At 34.3% G+C, this 20,054-nt stretch overlaps 1 protein-coding gene across 1 annotated transcript; it reads right to left on the reverse strand.

Annotated features, from left to right (window-relative positions):
• Positions 1-7,815: 7,815 nt before the first annotated feature.
• On the reverse strand, positions 7,816-10,060 carry LOC110103210 (ethylene-responsive transcription factor ERF110). The gene is made up of 2 exons (XM_020831820.2): positions 9,669-10,060; positions 7,816-8,680 (listed from the first exon to the last, which is right to left on the reverse strand). The coding sequence occupies exons 1-2, from the start codon at positions 9,997-9,999 to the stop codon at positions 8,052-8,054; spliced, it is 960 nt and encodes a 319-aa protein (XP_020687479.1). The 5' UTR covers positions 10,000-10,060; the 3' UTR covers positions 7,816-8,051.
• Positions 10,061-20,054: the final 9,994 nt, after the last annotated feature.

Genomic DNA, 20,054 nt, shown 5'->3' on the forward strand with positions numbered 1-20,054 from the left:
TAATAATAATAATAATAATAATAATAATAATAATAATAATAATAATAGTAATAATAATAATAACAGTAAAAGAAAATTAATAAAGTGAATATCCTTTTTCAAATAAATAGCAACCTTTTTTATTTCTATATGGAGATCAATCTTAGAGTCTAAAGGTTTTCATTCGAGTAGATCTAAAACCGAATACATATAGTGTAACTTTAGCACTAATAGATCTAGTGGAGGGATTGCATCTTTGGGCGATCAAGTCTTTAATAAGAGTTCACATCTTAGATATACTAGGTTTATTTTTTAAAATAATGATGAAATAGATGGAGATATTATCACTAGAATTCAAGTTGGAGGGTTGAAGTAGAGGAATGCATCATGCCTATTGTGTGCAAGAAAAATACCCCACAAATTTAAGAAAAATTTATATAAGATAGTGGTGAGACCTGTAATGATTTGTGGCGTAGAATATTGTCCATTAAAAGAGAAGCATAAAATTAAGTGCTATAGAGATGATGATGCTCAGGTTGATGAGTGGCTTCACTCTTAGAGACATAATGCGAAATGAGTATATACATGAAAAGGAGGTTGGAGTAACTTCAGTGACAAATAATATTAGAAAGTTGTCTTAGATGGTTTGAACACATAAAATGACGACTTTCTGATGACCCGGTTAGTAGAGTAGATATATTAGATTTGACCTATATTAAAAAAGATAGAGGTAGTCCTAAAATGACTTTGTTATATTAGAAATGGCTTTTTTTAATTAGATTTAAATGAGAATTTGACTTTTAATGGAACAAAAATATTGAAAAATAATTTATGTGGCCAACTATATATAGTGGGATAAAATCTTGATGTTGTTATTATTGTGTAAGAGTATAACTACTAAGCACATATTAAATAATTAATTAAGATCAAGAGTAGAAATATTTTACCTTCTTAATCATCGTACAAAATTTAAGAATGATAATGATAAAATATCATTAAAAGAAAGAGAGATATGATTAATATTTATGATTCCTCTTACCTAATGGTCTACATTTATGCCTAAGTACTCATCATGCATAGGATTCCACTATACCCTGGTAGTTATTCCTATGCTTCCCATGAGAAATCATTTTGTGCGGAGTCCTGATTGGAAGAATCGTTCGGACATGTAAGTGTATACACTGTGTATACTCATATCTATACACTTATATGTATGAATAATTCTTCCCATCCGAACTCCGTACAAAATAATTTACCTGCTTCCCACAGGTCGAGAAACCATCAAAATTTCTTCCTTATAGATGAAACTGTAACGCCTTACTTATTGTGCTCAATCAGTATCATTCAAGTGGAAAAGTGATTTGATCTCTTTGTTCTGAGTTCTGACGTGACTTTTTGGGAAAAGAGTAGTCCAGCTCAAATGCTCCCAACCAGGCAACGTTCCTCATCAAATTGAGCCAATTGATGGTCCTTCGCGTGAGTTGTACCAATTGATTAGATCCATATAGAACATCGATCGACTCGCATAAACATCCGCCTGGCTTAGGATTAAGGCCAATTATCTTAGTTAGCAGCATCTATCCAATCCTTAGCTTAAGATGACGTGATTAACAATTCATCCATCTAGTTGGGAGAAATTATTTTGTGCAGAATTCAGATGGGAAGAACCGTTCATATGTGTAAGTATATACATTTGTATATAGTGTATATCAAATCAGAATATACATTATATGTACACTCACAGTCCAGACGATTTTTCCCTTCAGGACTCTTCACAGAATATTCTCTCCTTGGATGGAGGTTGTTGCATGCGGTTATTTGACCAACCATGACAATGTGGTAGACTAATAATCCACATACACATTGAACAAGCCACGAATGCAACAACGTCTGTTCTGTACCATCATCCTCTACATAATGAAAAGAAACATAGCAGACACACCTCACTAGTGGTGTCAATTTTTGACACGACCCGGAAAAATCAGGGTTAGGGTCAACCCGGACCCGAAATGGATCGGGTTCAACAAATCAACCCGTTTTAAAAATCGGGTCGGGTTTGGGTTGACCCAACAACCCGAAATTGACCTGAAAATGACCCGAAATTGACACGAAAACTCATATTTGACCCGAAAAACCCATTTTTGACCCGAAAGTCGAAGATTGACTTGATTTTGACCAAAAAAACAAGCAATTTTAGGTCAACTTCGGGTCATTCGTGTCGGGTCGGGTTCGGGTTCGGAAACCTGACCCGTTTTTAAAAATGGGACGAGTTCGGGTTGACCCGAATAGTGCCAGGTCAGTTCCGGGTTCGACCCGAACCCGACCCGTTGACCCGAATTGACACCCCTACACCTCACATAACACATTGAGGCTTCATTTGGGATGACTTTCTTATTGTTTTCTAAATAAGCTTTCTAATATAAAAATTTCTAGTTTTAAATTTTTTTTGTACTAAAAAATTGCTTCAAAAGGAATAAAAAAATTGTCCCAAACAAGGCTTGAATGAGAACGTCTTAGGAGACCTATAAAAAGAGAGCAAGATAATGACCGTATTAAATGTTATGGGATCAGATATTTTGGGTAAAAAGGTGACTTCTTCTTCTACTTCTTTCTTCAGCTACTTTTATGATTCCTTCTTTTTTCAACTATTACAATTATCAAAAGACTAGTATATTTTTTTTTTTGGGGGAATTTTTGGGGCAGCAGCCCATATATTGATGTAAAGGAAAAGCTGTTACAAGTAAGAAAAGCTATAGTCTAGATTCTCAACAACAAAAAGAGAATCTAAGACTCAAAAAGAAAGGAAAAACAAACTACCAAAGATCAAAAACAGCAAAAGAACTTAGCCAAAGCTAAGTCGGACTCAGGTGTTCTTGTGCATAATGAAAGGAAATTCTCGGTATGGTCAGCACAAGAGCAATGCCCCTGGTTGCCAGGGTAGACCATCCGAGGGGCTGCTGAAAAAACAGCAATCATCATCGTCCAATTAAACCCGCCCACCAGCAATTCAATTGACATCTTTCCATCTCGAAATTTTCTTGTCAACAGCATACTTGATTTTTGCAATAACTGTAGCATAACAGTCATAAATTCCCCCAAAAATACGATCATTACGAGCCCTCCAAATGAAATAAATAGTAGCACCGCAGATAACAGTTTGAGATTAATACGATTTTTTCCAAAACCCTGCTCAAAAACACTGTCAAATGCCTGAAAAAGATTGGGTTTCATTAACCAGCTACTAAGCCAAGGCAAAAAATACTGGATTATCTTGAAAGTGAAACTGCACTCAAAGAAGAGGTGCCCAGTGCTATCTTGCTCAGAATGGCAAAAACAACAAGAATTAGCAACCATAATGCCACGAATATTCAAATTCTCAGCAGTCTTAAGCCCATTTTTAAAAGCCAACCACGCATAAGCCGAGAACTTCAAAGAGCATTTTTTGTGCCAGATCAACTTATGCCATTGAACGGTGGGATAATTAGCAAAAAGTTGCAGTTTGTATGTCTTGGCAGTGGGGAGAGAATTACCCAGCCAAGTATGACAATCATTCTCATTAATCACAACAGCAAAAATCTTAGCAGCAATATCATTCCCAAAAACAACAGGAACAGCCCAAATGCCATCCTCGATAATTTTATGCACCGCCCAGTTGGAGTAATTGCTCAGCCAAGTAATATCCAGATTATTGCTATCAAACCAGTTAGCAATAGAGTAGCCATTGATCTAGGGGTCCCAAAGAAGAGAAAGAAAGCTATTGTAGCCCACATTCAAAGAAATACAATGCTTAACTCTAAGAGCCGTTTCATGTAAAAATTTCCAATAGGGAGAAGTGGGACCAGTTAAAGGTTTCCAGAGAGAGAGATAATTCGCCCTCCACCAGGAGAAAAGGGGGCTGTTAGAGTGAAGAAACCTCCAAATGATAGCACATCCAAAAGAATGATACAAAGTGTTAATGGATTGAATTCCCAAACCACCGTTCTGTAAAGGAATACAAGTATCCTTCCAAGAAATGATGTGAAGCTTCCTTAATTCAGTGTTGCCAAAATACAAAAACCTGGAACATAAACGGTTTATAATCTTACAGCAGCCTTTAGGTATTATCGAACCCCGGATCCAATAAGCTATGGTATTGCTAATAGTGAATTTAAGAAGTTGAATTCTCCCAGCAAAGGATAAGGTTTTAGCAGTCCACTCATTCAACTGAGTAGTGATTTTCTGGATAAGAGGATTGAAATCCCTGTTTCTAAGCTTTCTGTGAAAGATGGGAAGGCCAAGGTGAATGATAGGGGAATTGGATTGTTTAATGTTGAGGATGTCACAAATGGCTGGGGCTTGCGGGCAATTATTGGAGAACATGATTATGCTTTTAAGAGGGTTAATACATAGCCCCGAGTAGTCACCAAATTCCTTAAAAACTTTGTTAAGAGTTGTAGCATTCTCAGCAGAAGCCAAACCAAACACCAACAAATCGTCCGCAAACAACAGATGAGAAACCTTACAGTTACCAGAGGAAACAGCAGTAAAGGTTGAGTTAGAGATAACCTCTTCAATGGAGTTGGATAGAGCATCCATCACAATACCAGACTAGTATATTTCACAACGGTGTAGGCAAAGACCGTTGAACAACTTTACATCATACTATTCTTTTTGGTTGTTTTACTCCATCTATTCTTCTTTTTCATTATATATTTCACTCCATTGATCAAAATTAGCTCAGAGACTCCCACTACAACCATTTTCTCCATTCTTAATTCAATAATAACTTTAATCTAAATGATTTGATATTTCGATGATGACAGGCTTTGTTTGAGACAGTTTCAGATCACTATTTTTTCATTATTTTTGATATATTTTTTACTAAAAAATAGTTTACAAAATAGTGAAAAAGTCATCCCAAATGAAGCCTAAGACGATTACCCACTATTGCAAAATTTAATACAATTTTAATATAAAATGATTGTAAGATAATTACATGATAAATCCAAATAAAAAACAAAAAGATCTGGAGAAGTATGATATTTTAAACTTGATCGCAAGCGATTGAAATGACGAACGCTACTTGTTTGATTAAACTTGATGTCAAGAGATTTAATGCAATAAAATAATAATTAAACTTGAAATAAAATAAAAATATTAAATCTAATAATTATATGATTACTTGAATTTTTCAAGAATTTTTAAAAATAGTAAATGAACTTGAAAAATTTGTGATTATTTATGTAGGAATATAGACGTTCTAGTAATAATTTATTAGAAATAATAAAAAAAAATTGAAAGTCTAAATCCACTAAAAAATTCAAAAGATATAAGCTAATTATTCTTAATTAATATAATTAAATATGAATAACACTAAATAAAAAAAAATTAATAATAAAACAATTAAGTTTTAAGTTCAAATAAACTTTCTAATAATATGACTAATCAATTTCAAGAAAAAATAAATTAATAGCACAAAACAACTATCACCATTATGACAAATTATCTCACTAAGGATCTGTTTAGGACAATTTTCTCATAGTTTTGTTTTTCATATAGTAATTACAATCTTGTTCGGTTATTATTTTTTCACCGTATTTCAAAAAATTTCTTTAATGAAAAGCTGCTTTTTACAACTAGAATCACATCAACCGCCCTTTTTATCGCCGACTTATGCAAGCTTCATGGAATGCCAAAAAGAACTGCCTCTTATTATGATCATGTCTTCGTAAGAAAATTTTTGCAGCAACTATTCGATGCCTTCGACACCAAGTTGTCTTATAGCTGAACACTCCAACCAAAACTAGATGAACAAATGAAAGTATTGAACAATGGGCTTGAGCAATATCTATGATGCTTTGTGATGGATATATCAAATATATTGGTTAAGGCTTCACTTGAGACATATTTTTTTATTGTTTTTTAAATCATTTTTTTTGTATAAAAATTTTTTAGTTCAAAAAGTTTTTTTTATTAAAAAGCTTCTTTAGAAAATAGTAAGAAAGTTGTCTTAAATGAAGCCCAAATATATATTACTGAATGAGTACTGCAACAAATTATGGTATCATATCATTTCAAATTTATATGGGAAAATTCAAAAACTTTGCACCCTCATGTAGGTCAAGATTGGAGTGTAAGTTAGTCATGCCAAATCGAGCTTGATTTAATACATGACTCTTGAGCCAAGCTCGATGAGTTGATAAGTCAAGCTTGAGCCAGCCCTGACCTGACTCATTAGCTTGTGTGTTGACTTGTTTAAAAAATATTAATATAAAATATACATAAAGTATATTAACATTTATGATTTAACTACAATGTTCTTAAAAATGTTAAAAATTATATCGCACTTTTTTATATTAAATACTTATTTACCATTTTCTTATAATTTTTTATTCTTTTTACTATTTTGTTATGGTAGTTACTTGAATCATAATCATTTTTCTTTCTTTCATAATAAATGAGTTGGCTCGAATTCGTAGAATAAAGCTCTAGCTCGAGCTTAAACTTAATTTAACAATAAGGCTCAAGCCCAAGTCAGAGGGGACTCGAGCTCGACTGATTTAATTGATGACTTATGACGATGACATTATTGAAATAACAAAACACACCCTTATACTACAAGTTGCAATGCCTCATTCTCAACAACATATGAAACACGAAGAGCCAAAGCTATGGCAAGATGTAGAACTCACATTGGGTGGGCTTGCTTTTTAAATGTTTACAAGAGCAAGATTTTGTTTGGCTCAGTTTTTTTACTGCTTTGGAAAGCTGCAGTGGAAAATATAATTTCTTATAATTGTTATAAAAAATAATTTTTTAGTAAATATAATTTTTTTAAATACGATGAAAAATAATAGTTAATCTGAAAGAAAAATAAAAAAAAAAACTATCCCAAATAATACCTAAGTGGAGATGTCATTTTCTAGTTAGTTAGCTTTTCCAAGCCTATGTTTTTGGTTGGTTCTAGAAGATCTAAAGAATGAAATAGGCTGTGTTTTTGGGTCCCAATAGAGCATTAAATAGAACCTACTATGTGAAGCGAGGAAGGAAAGTTTAAGTGGTGCAAAATGAGAAATTATGCTGAGGTTAAACAAATAAAGGCTTTAATATTTGTCATTTCATCAATTTTGAAGGTGAAATATTGCTCCTTTTTTAAAATATATAAATCCATCAATGGAAAGCAAGAAGATAGAGAAGTCAGCACTGAGGCACTACTGGTACAATATTGTAGTGCTGCGAGTAGGGCTTTGTAGATTAATGATACATGAAGTGAATAGGAATAATGTAAGAGTGTGAGAAGATAGATTCATATAATTTCTCTTATTTTCATAGTTGATTTCTTAGGCTTCATTTGAGACAGCTTTCTCACTGCTTCTAGCATTCTAGTACAAAAATTTTCTGTTTTATGCTAAAAAACTGCTTTAAGAAGCAAAAAGAAAGTCATCCCAAATGAAGCCTTAGGCTTCGTTTGGGACGGCTTTTTTACTGCTTTCTAAAACGGAGTTTTAGTACAAATTTTTTTATTTTTGTACTAAAACTCCATTTTAGAAAGCAATAAAAAAGCCGTCCCAAATAGGCTTCATTTGAGATAGCTTTCTCACTGCTTCTAGCATTCTAGTACAAAAATTATCTGTTTTATACTAAAAAACTGCTTTAAGAAGCAAAAAGAAAGTCATCCCAAATGAAGCCTTAGTGTGATTTAGTTCCTTGATTTTTTTTTTTCTGATTTTAGTTTTTCTCATCAAATTTTGGTCATTTTTCTACTGTTTTTTCTATTTTCTTATTTATTTCTCGTTGAGTGTTTTTTTTTCCAACACAAAATAAGAAATTATGGTAGGTTAAACATATAAAGGCTTTTTAATATTTATATAATTTTAATTATTGAGACTGTGCTCCATGGACAGCCATGAAGCCATGAAAATTACAAGTTAATAATAAAAATATAAATCACAGGCTTATCTCTTTATTTTCCCCAAATTCCCAAGAAAAAAAAATAAGAAAAACAAAATTACAGCTTCATAAGAAAAAATAAAAATAAAAACCACCCTGCAATTAAAGCCGACTCCCCACCTAGACTAACTACTCTTCTCTGCCTAGCCTGAAGACGACGGCGGAAACTCGTCGGAATCCTCCCATTTCGTAGCCGGAAAACTCGTCCCCCAAATCCCGGACTGCCCCAAATACCCCATCCTCTGCTGCTCTCCTCCTCCCAATCCATAAAACGTATTCAAAACAGAGGAAGACGATGTTGAAGACGACGACGACGTTGAAGAAGAAGAAAGAGGGGAAGCTGAATTCAAAATATTCTCATTATTAAGCAAGTTAGCATATTGTCCCTCTCCTCTCAACAATCTTGAATACTCCAAATAATCCCTCGACGCACTGGAAACAGGGGAGCCAAGAAACTGGCCGCTTGAAACTATCTCCGGCGGCTGGAGACGCGCGTTTTCCGGGAAGTTGAGCTTCGCACGGCTGCCACGAAAGCGAAGAGCTGCTTCATCGTAAGCTCGTGCGGCGGATTCGGCAGTATCGAAGGTTCCAAGCCAAACGCGAGCAGCTTTATGCGGGTCGCGGATTTCCGCCGCCCATTTTCCCCATGGGCGCTGCCGTACTCCCCTGTATCGCCGGCGAGGTTGGTTTTCAGTTTCTACTTGGGAAGGAGTTGTTTCTTCCATTGACGGAGCTTGCGAGGAGGATGCGGAGTGAGAGATGGAGGCTGGTGCTGTAATTGATGGAAGACTATTTGTTAAAGATTCAATTTTTGAGCGTTTGATTCTTGAAAAAAACGATTTTGAAATGCAAGTCATGCAAAAAAGAAGTCCCGATAATGAGAAATGCACGTTCAAATATTCTGAGAAAAAAATTATTTTTTATGTGTAAAAATCATTATTAAAATTTTTATTTCTTTGTCTTATTGAAGGAAAGAAAGATAGGATTTTGGCATTCTCATAATATCAGAGTCTATTGAAGACAAAAAAAAAAGCTCTCTTTTTTGTTTACTGTGCTGCTTGCAGACATGAAATAAAGAAGTTTGTTGAAGATATAATGAATAAAAATTATTTAAAATATAAGCTAAGTTTAAGCTTATCATAAAATAATTATTAGAAAAATTATTAATTATTAATTTTCTATTCTATTGTAATATCTTAAAAAAATCATTTTGCACTATCTCAGAATAGAGGTTATTAATAAGATGACCATTGCTTATAAATATGTTTATGCATTTAGAAATATATATATCTAAGTATTAATAAATCTAATATCTTCATATCTATATATTTTTTATTTTTTAAATCTTTGATTCTCAAACAATATAGATTCAAAGTGAAGTAATCATAAACAGATTAAGAATCTGTTTGAGATAAATTTAAAACAGATTAAGAGTCTGATTGAGATAATTTCTTACTGTTTTATTTTTCAGTTTATAACTATATTTCTTTATGAGTATTTTGAAGAAATTTTTGTATTAAAAAGTTATTTTTTTACATTAACTTCTAAAAATTTATTTATTTTTTCATAATAATTTTATAACTATTTTTAAAAAAATTATAGCCTTCCCCAATATATCCTAAAATGACTTCATTAATAAAACCATGTAGCCATGAAACATCTGTTGCTCGTTGATATTACAATAACAGTACTGTACTATCAAAATGAAGAACATTGCTACAAACAAAAATAACAAAAATGAAAAATATAATGATCGTTACCTCCAGAATAGTATCCTATCACTGACTCCTCGTCTCTCTCTCTCTTCACTCCGCCACCGCCAACACCCGCACCAAACATAGAATGCGGGGATAACAGAGAAGCATTATACAAAGAAGACGGTGGTGCTGACGCTGAACCAGCAGAATCCAAATAGCCACCGGTCATAGCCGGCTCTTCGCCGGAGACAACTCGTGTTAAAGCCGAAACCATCGCAGACATCTCTTCCGCCCTCCACCGACCCGAGAACATTGTTGCTGCTGTCGCCAACTCTTCCTCCTCCCCTTCCCTCGCCGGCGAAAATTCCGGTGGATTCGCCACTTTAAAGCACATTAATAAGAGGATAAGCCGAATTAATAACGTAAAATAACTGTTTCCAATTATCTGAATTTGTCTCAATATTTGAAACTTTTTCAAGAAAGAGAAGAGTGGGGATGGCTTTTATAGAAGAAGAAGATGAGTGGCAAAGGCCAATGCCAACGTGAAGGTCACTAGCCACCTATGCATGTTTTTTTATTTAAATAAATAATTGAAAAAGAAAACTATGTAAATTTTGAAAATTTATATAAATTTAGGAAATTTGAAGCTTTTCTAACATATTTTTTTAGAATGATTCATAGATTTTTATTTTTTATTTGATTGTGAAATGTGAACAGATGGAAAGAGAGAGAAGCACTTAAGGTGTTCACACATTTGAGGTTTGACCGTTGGTTGGTAAGGGGGATGGATTTGGATTTGGGTGAGGTGGTGGAGGAGAATTTGAAATGGAGTTGACAATGGTTGATTTGGCTAATGAGTAGGACGATGGTATCAATTCTGGTCCATCAATTTTAATAGATGGCGTGATTTTTGATGAGCAGTGGAGCCTATCAAACCGCCCCATGCGACAATCAAGATGAGAAAGAGAATTTTGTTCGACAGGGCAAAATGTGGTGTACAAGATGGTCTAATCCAAATAAATAGGGCTGCAAGTGAACCAAATGTTCGACGGGCTACTCGTTGTTCGGTTCGATTAAAACTCGTTTGTGATCGTTTAATTAACTAAACAAACAAACTTGAACAATATTTTAAATACCCGATTCTTAAATAAACAAACTTGAACACTAATGCGTTCAGCTCATTTATGTCCGCGAACAATATCATTTGAAGTTCGTTAACAAGCTCGACATTAAGCTCGATAAGAAGCTCGATAAAAGCTTGATTCGTGTTCGATTTTGAACTCGTGAATAAGCTCGATAAAAAATAATTAATATTTGACTATAAAATTAATAAATATAAATAATAATTGCCTTTGTTACATAGGCAATTGCTTTTATTATAAATATGTTTGTTCATAGATATGTTCATGAACGTGTTTGTTTGATAGTTAAAAAAAAATTCGTTAATTAATATGTTCGCGAACAAGCTCGATAAGCACTAAACGAACGAATATGAACCGAACATGAACACTCATAAATTTAAATGAATCAAACATGAACACAAACAATAAAGCTCGAACAAACATGAACAAAACTTAAACAAGCTGACATTATATGAGCACAAACATACTCGGCTCGGCTCAGTTCGTTTGCAGCCCTACAAATAAAGATTAAATATATTTTTAAAGCAAATTTTATTCAATAAATAAAGAGTGATACAACAACAATCGACTAAAGACCAATAGCTCGAGATACAATCAGTAAAAAGATAAAAAGCCAAACAAAGGACGAGAAGTAGCATAGGGACTCAGGTATGGAGGCCCCCCACACCAGCCTCGTAGTCAAACATGTATCATCCATAGGTGTTAGTAGAACGATCACCGTTTCGAATCCACCAAGCAACAAAATGAGGCACCCAGGTTGCCAACCAGCCCAGCCAACCAGGGGAAGCAGGGGGCCCCCTCATCATCGTCCAGCCACATTGAAAAACCAACGACGAAATAGTCAAAAGCAAAAACCTCAACCTATTTCTTTTTGCCTTTGTTTTTATGCTTCTTTCCACCTACATAAGAATAGTCATGATCGATAGAGTATTCGATTATATCCTCCTCAAATTTCTGTAGATTCATTTCTTCCCAGCCAAAAGGGTAGTCTTCCAAAATTAACCAATCAGTTTGAAACAAAACAGAGTTTTTCCTTGACTTTGTCATATGGGCTTTCATTTCAACATTAGACATAACAGATAGAGGGGTATTAACAAAATTGTCATTGCCCTCAAAACCATCCTTAGGAGTTAAAACCGATTGCTCATTAACCTGCATAATCGAAGCTAGATTAATAGAGGAAGCGATAATATCCGGACTCTCGGTAACTATCAGAGATAATTCCACACAACGACTAGGAGGAACAGGAGAGCTAGAAGGCTCAGCGCCCACACAATGCATATTTTCCACAGCAAAACTACACGGGGCAGACAAACCCACACAAGATAAAGAAGTTTTAGAATTAAAACCACATTTCAAAATACCAGGCTCACTCAAACACAACCAAGGAACCTGGGCTACAGGAACCACTCCCTCCAAAACTACAACAAAGTCCAATTAGACTACATTAGAAAGAGAATTAACAGGACTATCCCCCTCACAAACCACGATATTCTCAACCAGAATAGGAAAGATAATATCAGAAGAAACAAAAGCAGGAATAATAGATGGCTCAAGTAAACCATTCACAGCAGACTCAATACCAATAATTTTGGCCGGACCCACTAGGACAGATGGGATTGCCACAGGGCCACCAACCCCCAACGAATTAGAATGAGGAAGCAAGATAGATAAATCAAGATTAGGGTGAAGAATCCTACACCCAACCTTCGAATGCCCCAAAACTAGGCAGTGCACACAATACTTAGGAAATTCTTCATACACCACATATTGAACAAACCTAATGCTATCCTATCCTATCCATATTTTGTCCGGATACTATTTGGACACATCCGGTTAAACCAAAATGCGCGCAACAGACGGACGTGAACCGGTGCATATCACATTATCCATTTTCAATGGTTTGCAAAAAATCGAGCCTAAGCCACGAAGAATATGCGAGGCAAACAAGTGAGGTCGTAGGTTAGGGAAGGAAATCCAGATAGGTATAACTGGGGATTCAATCTCAATATCTAAGGTAGGTGACCATTTTATCAATTTCATATACCAATTAATCACAAAATACGACCTATGAGCAAAGACCCTATAGTAATCCAAATCATCAAAGAGCTTAATCAACATGTTACGCTGGTTCAGGACAGTGACAAAGACATCACCATTTAGCTTAAGCTTGAAAAAGAAACTACTAATTGCATCATGGGATGGTCTAAGCCCAGGGAATTTTCCAACCAGAACAAATTCAAACGGAGCAGCCAACGACTGAATTTTCACCTCCGAAATCCAAAAGAGTAGGAAAACCTCTATGAGAAGAAACCTTAAGTTTGGGAAAGACAGTAAAAGAAGATGAAGAACCAAAAAGAGCATCCTTAAATGAAAGAGAGGAGGATCCAACCAAAAAATCAGGATCCCGAAAATGAGGAGGCACCATAAAACCAACAAGAAAAGGAAAACAACAGTGAAAAGCAAAACAACAAGGAGAAAAAACTTCTCTGAAGCCCTCGAGGAGAAGCACCCAACACAGAGCAGCTAAAAGGGGCGGCTAGGGCGATGCCCTAACACACCCTAGAGAGCGAGAGAGAAACATCGTGCATATTAAGTAAAGATTAAATATTGTTAAGACAATTAGATAGAGTTAGGGCATTAAATTGACAAACCCCGATTTAAAATTGATTTGAAGTTGTTTGATCTGATGTCGAGCTAAGGAAAATTTGTCAATAGAGTAGCTTGATTTAGGGGTGTAAGTGAGCCGAGCTAGATTTTGAGATGGCTCGAGCTTGACTCATTTATAGGCTCGTGAGCCAAGCTTATCGAGCTCACGAGTCGAGTTCGAGCTCAAACTCGAGCTCGTTTATTAAACTAGCTTGAGTTCAAGGTTGATTAAGGCTCAACTTGGTAGCTCACGAACTAGCCCGATTATTTAAAAAATACTTTCTATTTTATTAATACTAAATATTGTTAATGTTCTTGCCTAATCCCACCTAAAATTAATACTAAATGTTTAATCTTTTGTCCTAATCCCGCTCGAATTAGAGGAGAACAGCACCTGAGGCGTTCATGTGGCTCGAGAGTCAAGGAGGTCGTGTTACGCATGATACGTGTTGATGGGACAACTGATGAGAGCAGATGTTCTTGGGACGGACACTCAAATAGCTCGCGAGGAGGAGGAATGAGCTCACGGTCGGGTTGGTCGAGGCTGCATCTATTGGTTGAACGGCGCCTATAGGGTTGACAACACGGTATGAACTTCGGTGCGTGATTGCCTGACAAAATGACATGCTTGAACGTGGATGACACGGACGACCACCGAGGCTCGCGAGTCGACTCGAGCTTGTTTATAGTGGAAAGATCTCGAGTTTGAGCTCGCTTCTTGACTGACGAGCTGAGCTCGATAGTGCCAAAACTCGACTCCACTCGACTCATTTACACCCCTAGCATGATTCAATCTTCATTCAGATCAAATTAATGACACGATCAAGAAAGTAATTCAATTGATATTAATTAATATTTTCCAATAATAAATATCGAATTATTGTGCAAAAACATCCTCACCCTCTGTTAAGTACTTTTGGATGTTAAATATGTAGCTTCAATTCCTTCATATTAAGGAATTAGTAGAAGCATAACATTATCCTCCAATTTTCTTTTACAACCTTAAAAAATCTGCATGGCTAACCCACAAATTGAGAAACCTTAATGGCTTAAGATTGGATATGAAATTAGTCCACAAATATATACTTTCGTATTTGTGTTTAGGCTAAATATTGTAATTATGAATATGTAATTGGTATACACCAAAGTATTTCAAAACCCGATTCAAGCTAAATCGGACTAGCTTAATAGATTTTCTAGGTTGAAGATGAGCACACTAAGTTGTGGATGAATTCATCCAAACAACTTGAAATTTGTAATAATCAAGTTAGTATGTAACTTTGTTAGTAAGTTGATGACTTGCTAGCAAAATGGTGACTTCATCGGTAAGTCGACGACCATACTAGCTAGTCAACAATCAATGTAGTGAATACACTTAAGTAAGTAACTAGCCCTTAATTGATTCATCGACCAAGCCAAAATCTCATATGGGATAGACTCGGATTTTGTTTGGGACAACTATTTTACTAATTTCCTTTTCAGATCACAACCAAAAGTTTTATTTGGCCATTGCTTTTTTGTTGCTTTCAAAAAATATTTGTACTAGGAAGTTACTTTATACTTTAAAAAACTATCTTATCTACAATAATTTTACAAAGTAGTAAGAAAGCCGTATCAAACGAAGCCTCATTCTCATTTTTGGCTATAAGCATCATGTATTTTATTGTAGGCTATATTTACACGTTGCTTTTTATTATTTTATAGCTTAATAGAGGGGCAAAATATTAAAATCCCATAACATATCACTCTAAATTCCATCTTTTCCTCTCTAATTCATTTGTTCTCAATCTTATTGTGTGTGCTAGCAAGGTTCTGGAGTATCCACTAGTAATTTTGGATTCAACAAATTGTTCAACTCACAAACATTTTTGAAAACATCATTGATACATCAACAAAAACTGATTTAATCAAGTAAGAAAATCTTGATGAATATGTGTATAAGAAACATTCAAAATCAAAATTTGGATCATTCGAACTTCTATTTTAGCAATTTATAATCAAGCTGAATGTCTTGATGAGGCAAAACTATTGACACCAAGAATGAACCAACTCGAGTCAAAATGAGCCTAGAAAAAACACTTAAACAATAATTAAAATCTTAAAATATTAATTAGAGAACCTAATAATATCCAAGAATTGTATGCATATATTCAAATTGAGTGTCTTGATGAGGTGAATTTAATGATTTTAAGATCACTTAATTTTGACATAATTAATGACTTCAATAGTAGAAGAGTGGAATCTAATGAAGGATATTAATATAGACCGCTCAAACAAACTATAAGAAGTAGACATACACTGTTTACATCATAAGGACCCTTCAACCGACCATCATCTGACTTTGATTCTTCGACCACCATCATTTGACTACGGTTCTTCAAACACAATGATTTGACTACAATCCTCCAATCACCTTTGCCTAAGTATGTTTTTCTAACTATTGTTGCTTGATTACTATCATTTGACCAACATTGTCTGAATACAATATAACGACCAATATTGTCCGACTATGTTTATCTAACCACCATCATTTGATTATGATTCATGTTGAATATTCTTACAAAGTTAAGACATTGTCTCTCTCTCTCTCTCTCTCTCTCTCTCTCTCTCTCTCTCTCTCTCTCTCTCTCTCTCTCTCTCCCTCTTTATCACCATGAATATCCTCGCACGTAACGTTTATATCAACAAGAAATGATAGCTCATAAAAAAAGGGAAAATAATGAGGACTACTCTTGTCAGTCTTAGAAAGTCATCTCTAGACATCAAGATATTTAAGCGTACCTAAAGTATCAAATTTGATTATTACGTCCAAAATTTGCAACCTAGAAAAAAGTTCTATACATGTTATTTTTCATCACTTTTTCCATTAAAAAATCTTTCAATCAACTTTAAATTGAATTTTATACATGCCCATTTCTTCAATTAATGTCCATTCATCAAACTAGCTTTCCATTTTATTCCTTCAAATTATCTTAATGCCTTGCACTTATATAGAGAGACAAAGGTACAATGCCATAACTTTACAAAAAGAAATTAATGATTGCAATGGATGTAATTATATAACTTCATAATGTCCAAATTAATTCACTTGGCCTTGAACTAATGCTGCCGGTTATCAAGAAGGCAGCTTCATTAAGAACCAGCAAAAATGCAAGTTAGGTATGATATATAGCTTCATAATTTATATTATTTCCATTTGTGTCTAAGGAAATCTATAGATATAAAAACTTTGAACCTTTAAGTGGAGTTTGGTCTTGTGAAGGAAACCTTCACTGTTTGGTTTATTCGAATATTTGAATGCTCATATCTTAGCATAGTGGAGTTGTTTAGTTTTGGCAAGATATTTCCACAAAGATTTTAAGATTAATAGAGAAAGGATTCTCTTACTATGCTAAATCAACACATTTAATTTTGATACCATCTCTCTCTCTCTCTCTCTCTCTCTCTCTCTCTCTCTACTAAAAAAACACATATATTTTTGATACCATCTCTCTCTCTCTCTCTCTCTCTCTCTCTCTCTCTCTCTCTCTCTCTCTCTATATATATATATATATATATATATATATATATATAAATTGATCATAATTTTAATTCAAAATAGAGAATGAAAATTTCATAGATACCTATGCATCAACAAGTGAAATTTCATACATCTTCAAGAGCCCAATATCAAAAGAGTAAACATTTTTTGACACCTAATCCCACAACTCTTGATTATAGGTTTATCAATGAGAAAAATGTTATATTATGATATCTTGATGTAATTTATATCATGATAATTATAAGATTAAATATTGAGGGTAGTAAGATAGAGGAAAAATTGACTTTATATATCTCATAATATTCAAAATATGAGAATATGCATATAGTTTTATTTCTTGGGGAGATATGTTGAAAATTTCATTTTAGAGTACACCTATCTTTTGTATAAGTTGAGTGCTTATAGAAGCCTGTCGTGAATGAATTTGATTTGAATTGGTTCAAATTTGGCTTGAATAAAGGTCAAGCAAGGTTTGCACCAAATTTGGCTTGAATCTTCGTTGAACTCGTATGTGAGCCCCCAATGAACTCCCATTACATTCGGATTTTAGATGCTTGCTATAGTGACCTTTGTTGACACAAGTTAATCTACATTCAAATCAATTTCAAATTAAGGTTCAATTTAAAGTTCAATTTTGAATAAATTCAAACTATTTTCTTATTGGCTCCAATAAAATATCTTAAGGATAAATTAGTCGAAAATAAATTTTAAGGCATATTTCTAATTTTTTTTAGCATATTTCTAAAAAAAATCCTTCTAACATATTTCTCCAATTTTCACTATTTTCGGACATATAAATTTAAATTTTCCTAAGCCAAATGCTCAAAATTAAAAATCATTAGAAAAAGTAATTCTTATAACTTCAAGCATTTTGTCTTTTCATCAAAATACAAATTGCATCAAAATGTTCTGATAATTTTTTTTCTTAAACCCTCCAGTGGTTCATAGAAAACAAAAAGATTATGAATTCTAATTAGAATTTTGCTCTAGCAAGTTGAATCTCAAAATCCTTAGAATTATTTTGAGATAAATACAATTTTGAAATAATTAATATCACACACGTCTTAAAAAGATTTAAAGACTCAGAGATATATCTTAATCATTATTCACACTATACTAAGATAAAAATTTTCCTGATTCAAACAAATTATTTCTTCATATGATCAAATATAAAGTTATGAGCTCATGTCTTCATCCAAGGACTTCCACTTATAAGTGATAAATTGTTTAATTTCTTATTTTAATATATTTATAACACATTTTTAGCTCAATATATTTTATAAATATATTTGGACAAAAAAATCACATCTAATAGAGCACACATTTTTTTGTAATTAAAAGCATTAGGAGTAATTTAAAATAAATTAAATCATAGAAAAACTAGCTCAAAATAATGAAAATCTTTGAAAAGTTTTGGCTTATATTAAGTTTTGTGCATCTACATCGAAAGCACTTAATCAGACATATATATGAAGCCCTTAAACTTGTAGTAAGATTTTTGGTTTGAATTGGCCTAACTAGGATTGAACAGGACTATTGAGGCTACTCTTCCATTTTTGTGATTTATGCCATATGCATATAAGAAGAGAAGGCACTATAGCATCTTTTGTATGAATTAATGGTGCCTAGGCTTGGAGGGGTTGATCCATGATTTTTACTTTATGTAGGAGGTTGTACTCATTGCATGCATAATTCTTAGGGTATTTAGATAAGGCCACTTGAAGTGGAGGGCGCCCTTGTCGATAGGCAGCATTGAGAATCGAAATGTGGTTCATACTCACCATGTGAAGTCCAATACCAATATTTTGACATGAAGCCTCGACGATATAGATCAACAGTAACGTCATCTGGGCTTAGGTGCACCTGATTTTTATGTTTAGAACATTAGCAACGAAACTTTCCATCTGAGATGAAACTGGGTAGTTGACAAGCTGTCTGAATAAAAATATTCACCCCTCTAATGAACTCATCCGTTAATGTCTTTCGTCCTTGCGCCAATCGATTATACATCCAACTTCGTTGAGTTCTGATATCCATAATATGACATACATATAATTTGAATATATTATATAATTTTGTAACATTTATTGAAACTAATGTTGCTATGACTCTTTAATAGTTTTAAGTTATGCATTTAATTGAAAATGTCAAAATTCATAAATGAAAAGGGTAACAACCGTCTGAGGTATCACCTATCTTTAAGGTTACAACATTTCTCTATTCAACATCCATCTGAGATCTTGGGATGGACATCTCTCTAATCAACTAGCACAATTTTAGTCATACTATATGATAAGACAAATCTTTTGAATGAATTGGATTGAACAAATTGATTGAACCCGATCTCTCTAAGATCTCAATATCTTTATCCAACTACCGGGATCACCCTATCTGAGATCATAATTATATATGCATATCACTAGTTAATTCCTACATATTATGCATATCACTAGCTAATTCCAACACATCAACAACGACATCACTAGATAAGGCCTCCGTTTAATGTGACCAAACCATCTAGGGCGACTCTCTCTAATCTTATCTTCCACTGGAGCTACTCCAACATTTTCACGTATATGATCATTTCATTTATAACAAATGATGATGATTACTGCGCAATGTTACAAGAGAAAGAAAGAAAGTTACCTGTACAGCAAGCGAGCTCCCCTTAAAATGTCCTAACTGCCGATCCAGCAAGCAAAGTCGAACAAGTTACCTACATAGAAAATGAGCAAGCATTAATGTGGAAGCTAGGTCATCGAGCGTTAATGTGGAAGTTAGGTCATCGAAGTAGCGAAGTCAAACAATGCAAAATAGAGAAAGTTACCTGAAAGAGCTAGTCGAAAAATGGTCGAAGGAGCGAAGGATCGGAGAGAAGGAGCTAAGTAGAACAACAACACTGTTGAACGACGACGAAGGAGCGAAGTCAAACACCATCGAAGGAGCAAGTTGAACCGCGATGAAGCAGCAAAGTCAAACAACGAAGTGGAACAGCCAGCGAAGTCGAACAGTGCCGTCGGAGCGAAGTCAAACAGCGAAGTCGAACAGCCAGGGAGTGAAGTCAAACAGCTTTGAAGGAGAATGAAGCGAACTTGAACAACGGCAAAGGGGAGGAAG

This window comes from Dendrobium catenatum, unplaced genomic scaffold (assembly GCF_001605985.2).
Source record: "Dendrobium catenatum unplaced genomic scaffold, ASM160598v2 fragScaff_scaffold_1074, whole genome shotgun sequence".
NCBI classification, from domain to species: domain Eukaryota; kingdom Viridiplantae; phylum Streptophyta; class Magnoliopsida; order Asparagales; family Orchidaceae; genus Dendrobium; species Dendrobium catenatum.

Coding starts and splice junctions, on each gene's coding strand:
- LOC110103210 (XM_020831820.2), bottom strand. CDS start 9,999: ATGTGCTTTAAAGTGGCGAATCCACCGGAATTTTCGCCGGCGAGGGAA. Junction 8,681..9,668: donor GATAGGATACTATTCTGGAG/GTAACGATCATT, acceptor CATCAATTACAG/CACCAGCCTCCATCTCTCAC.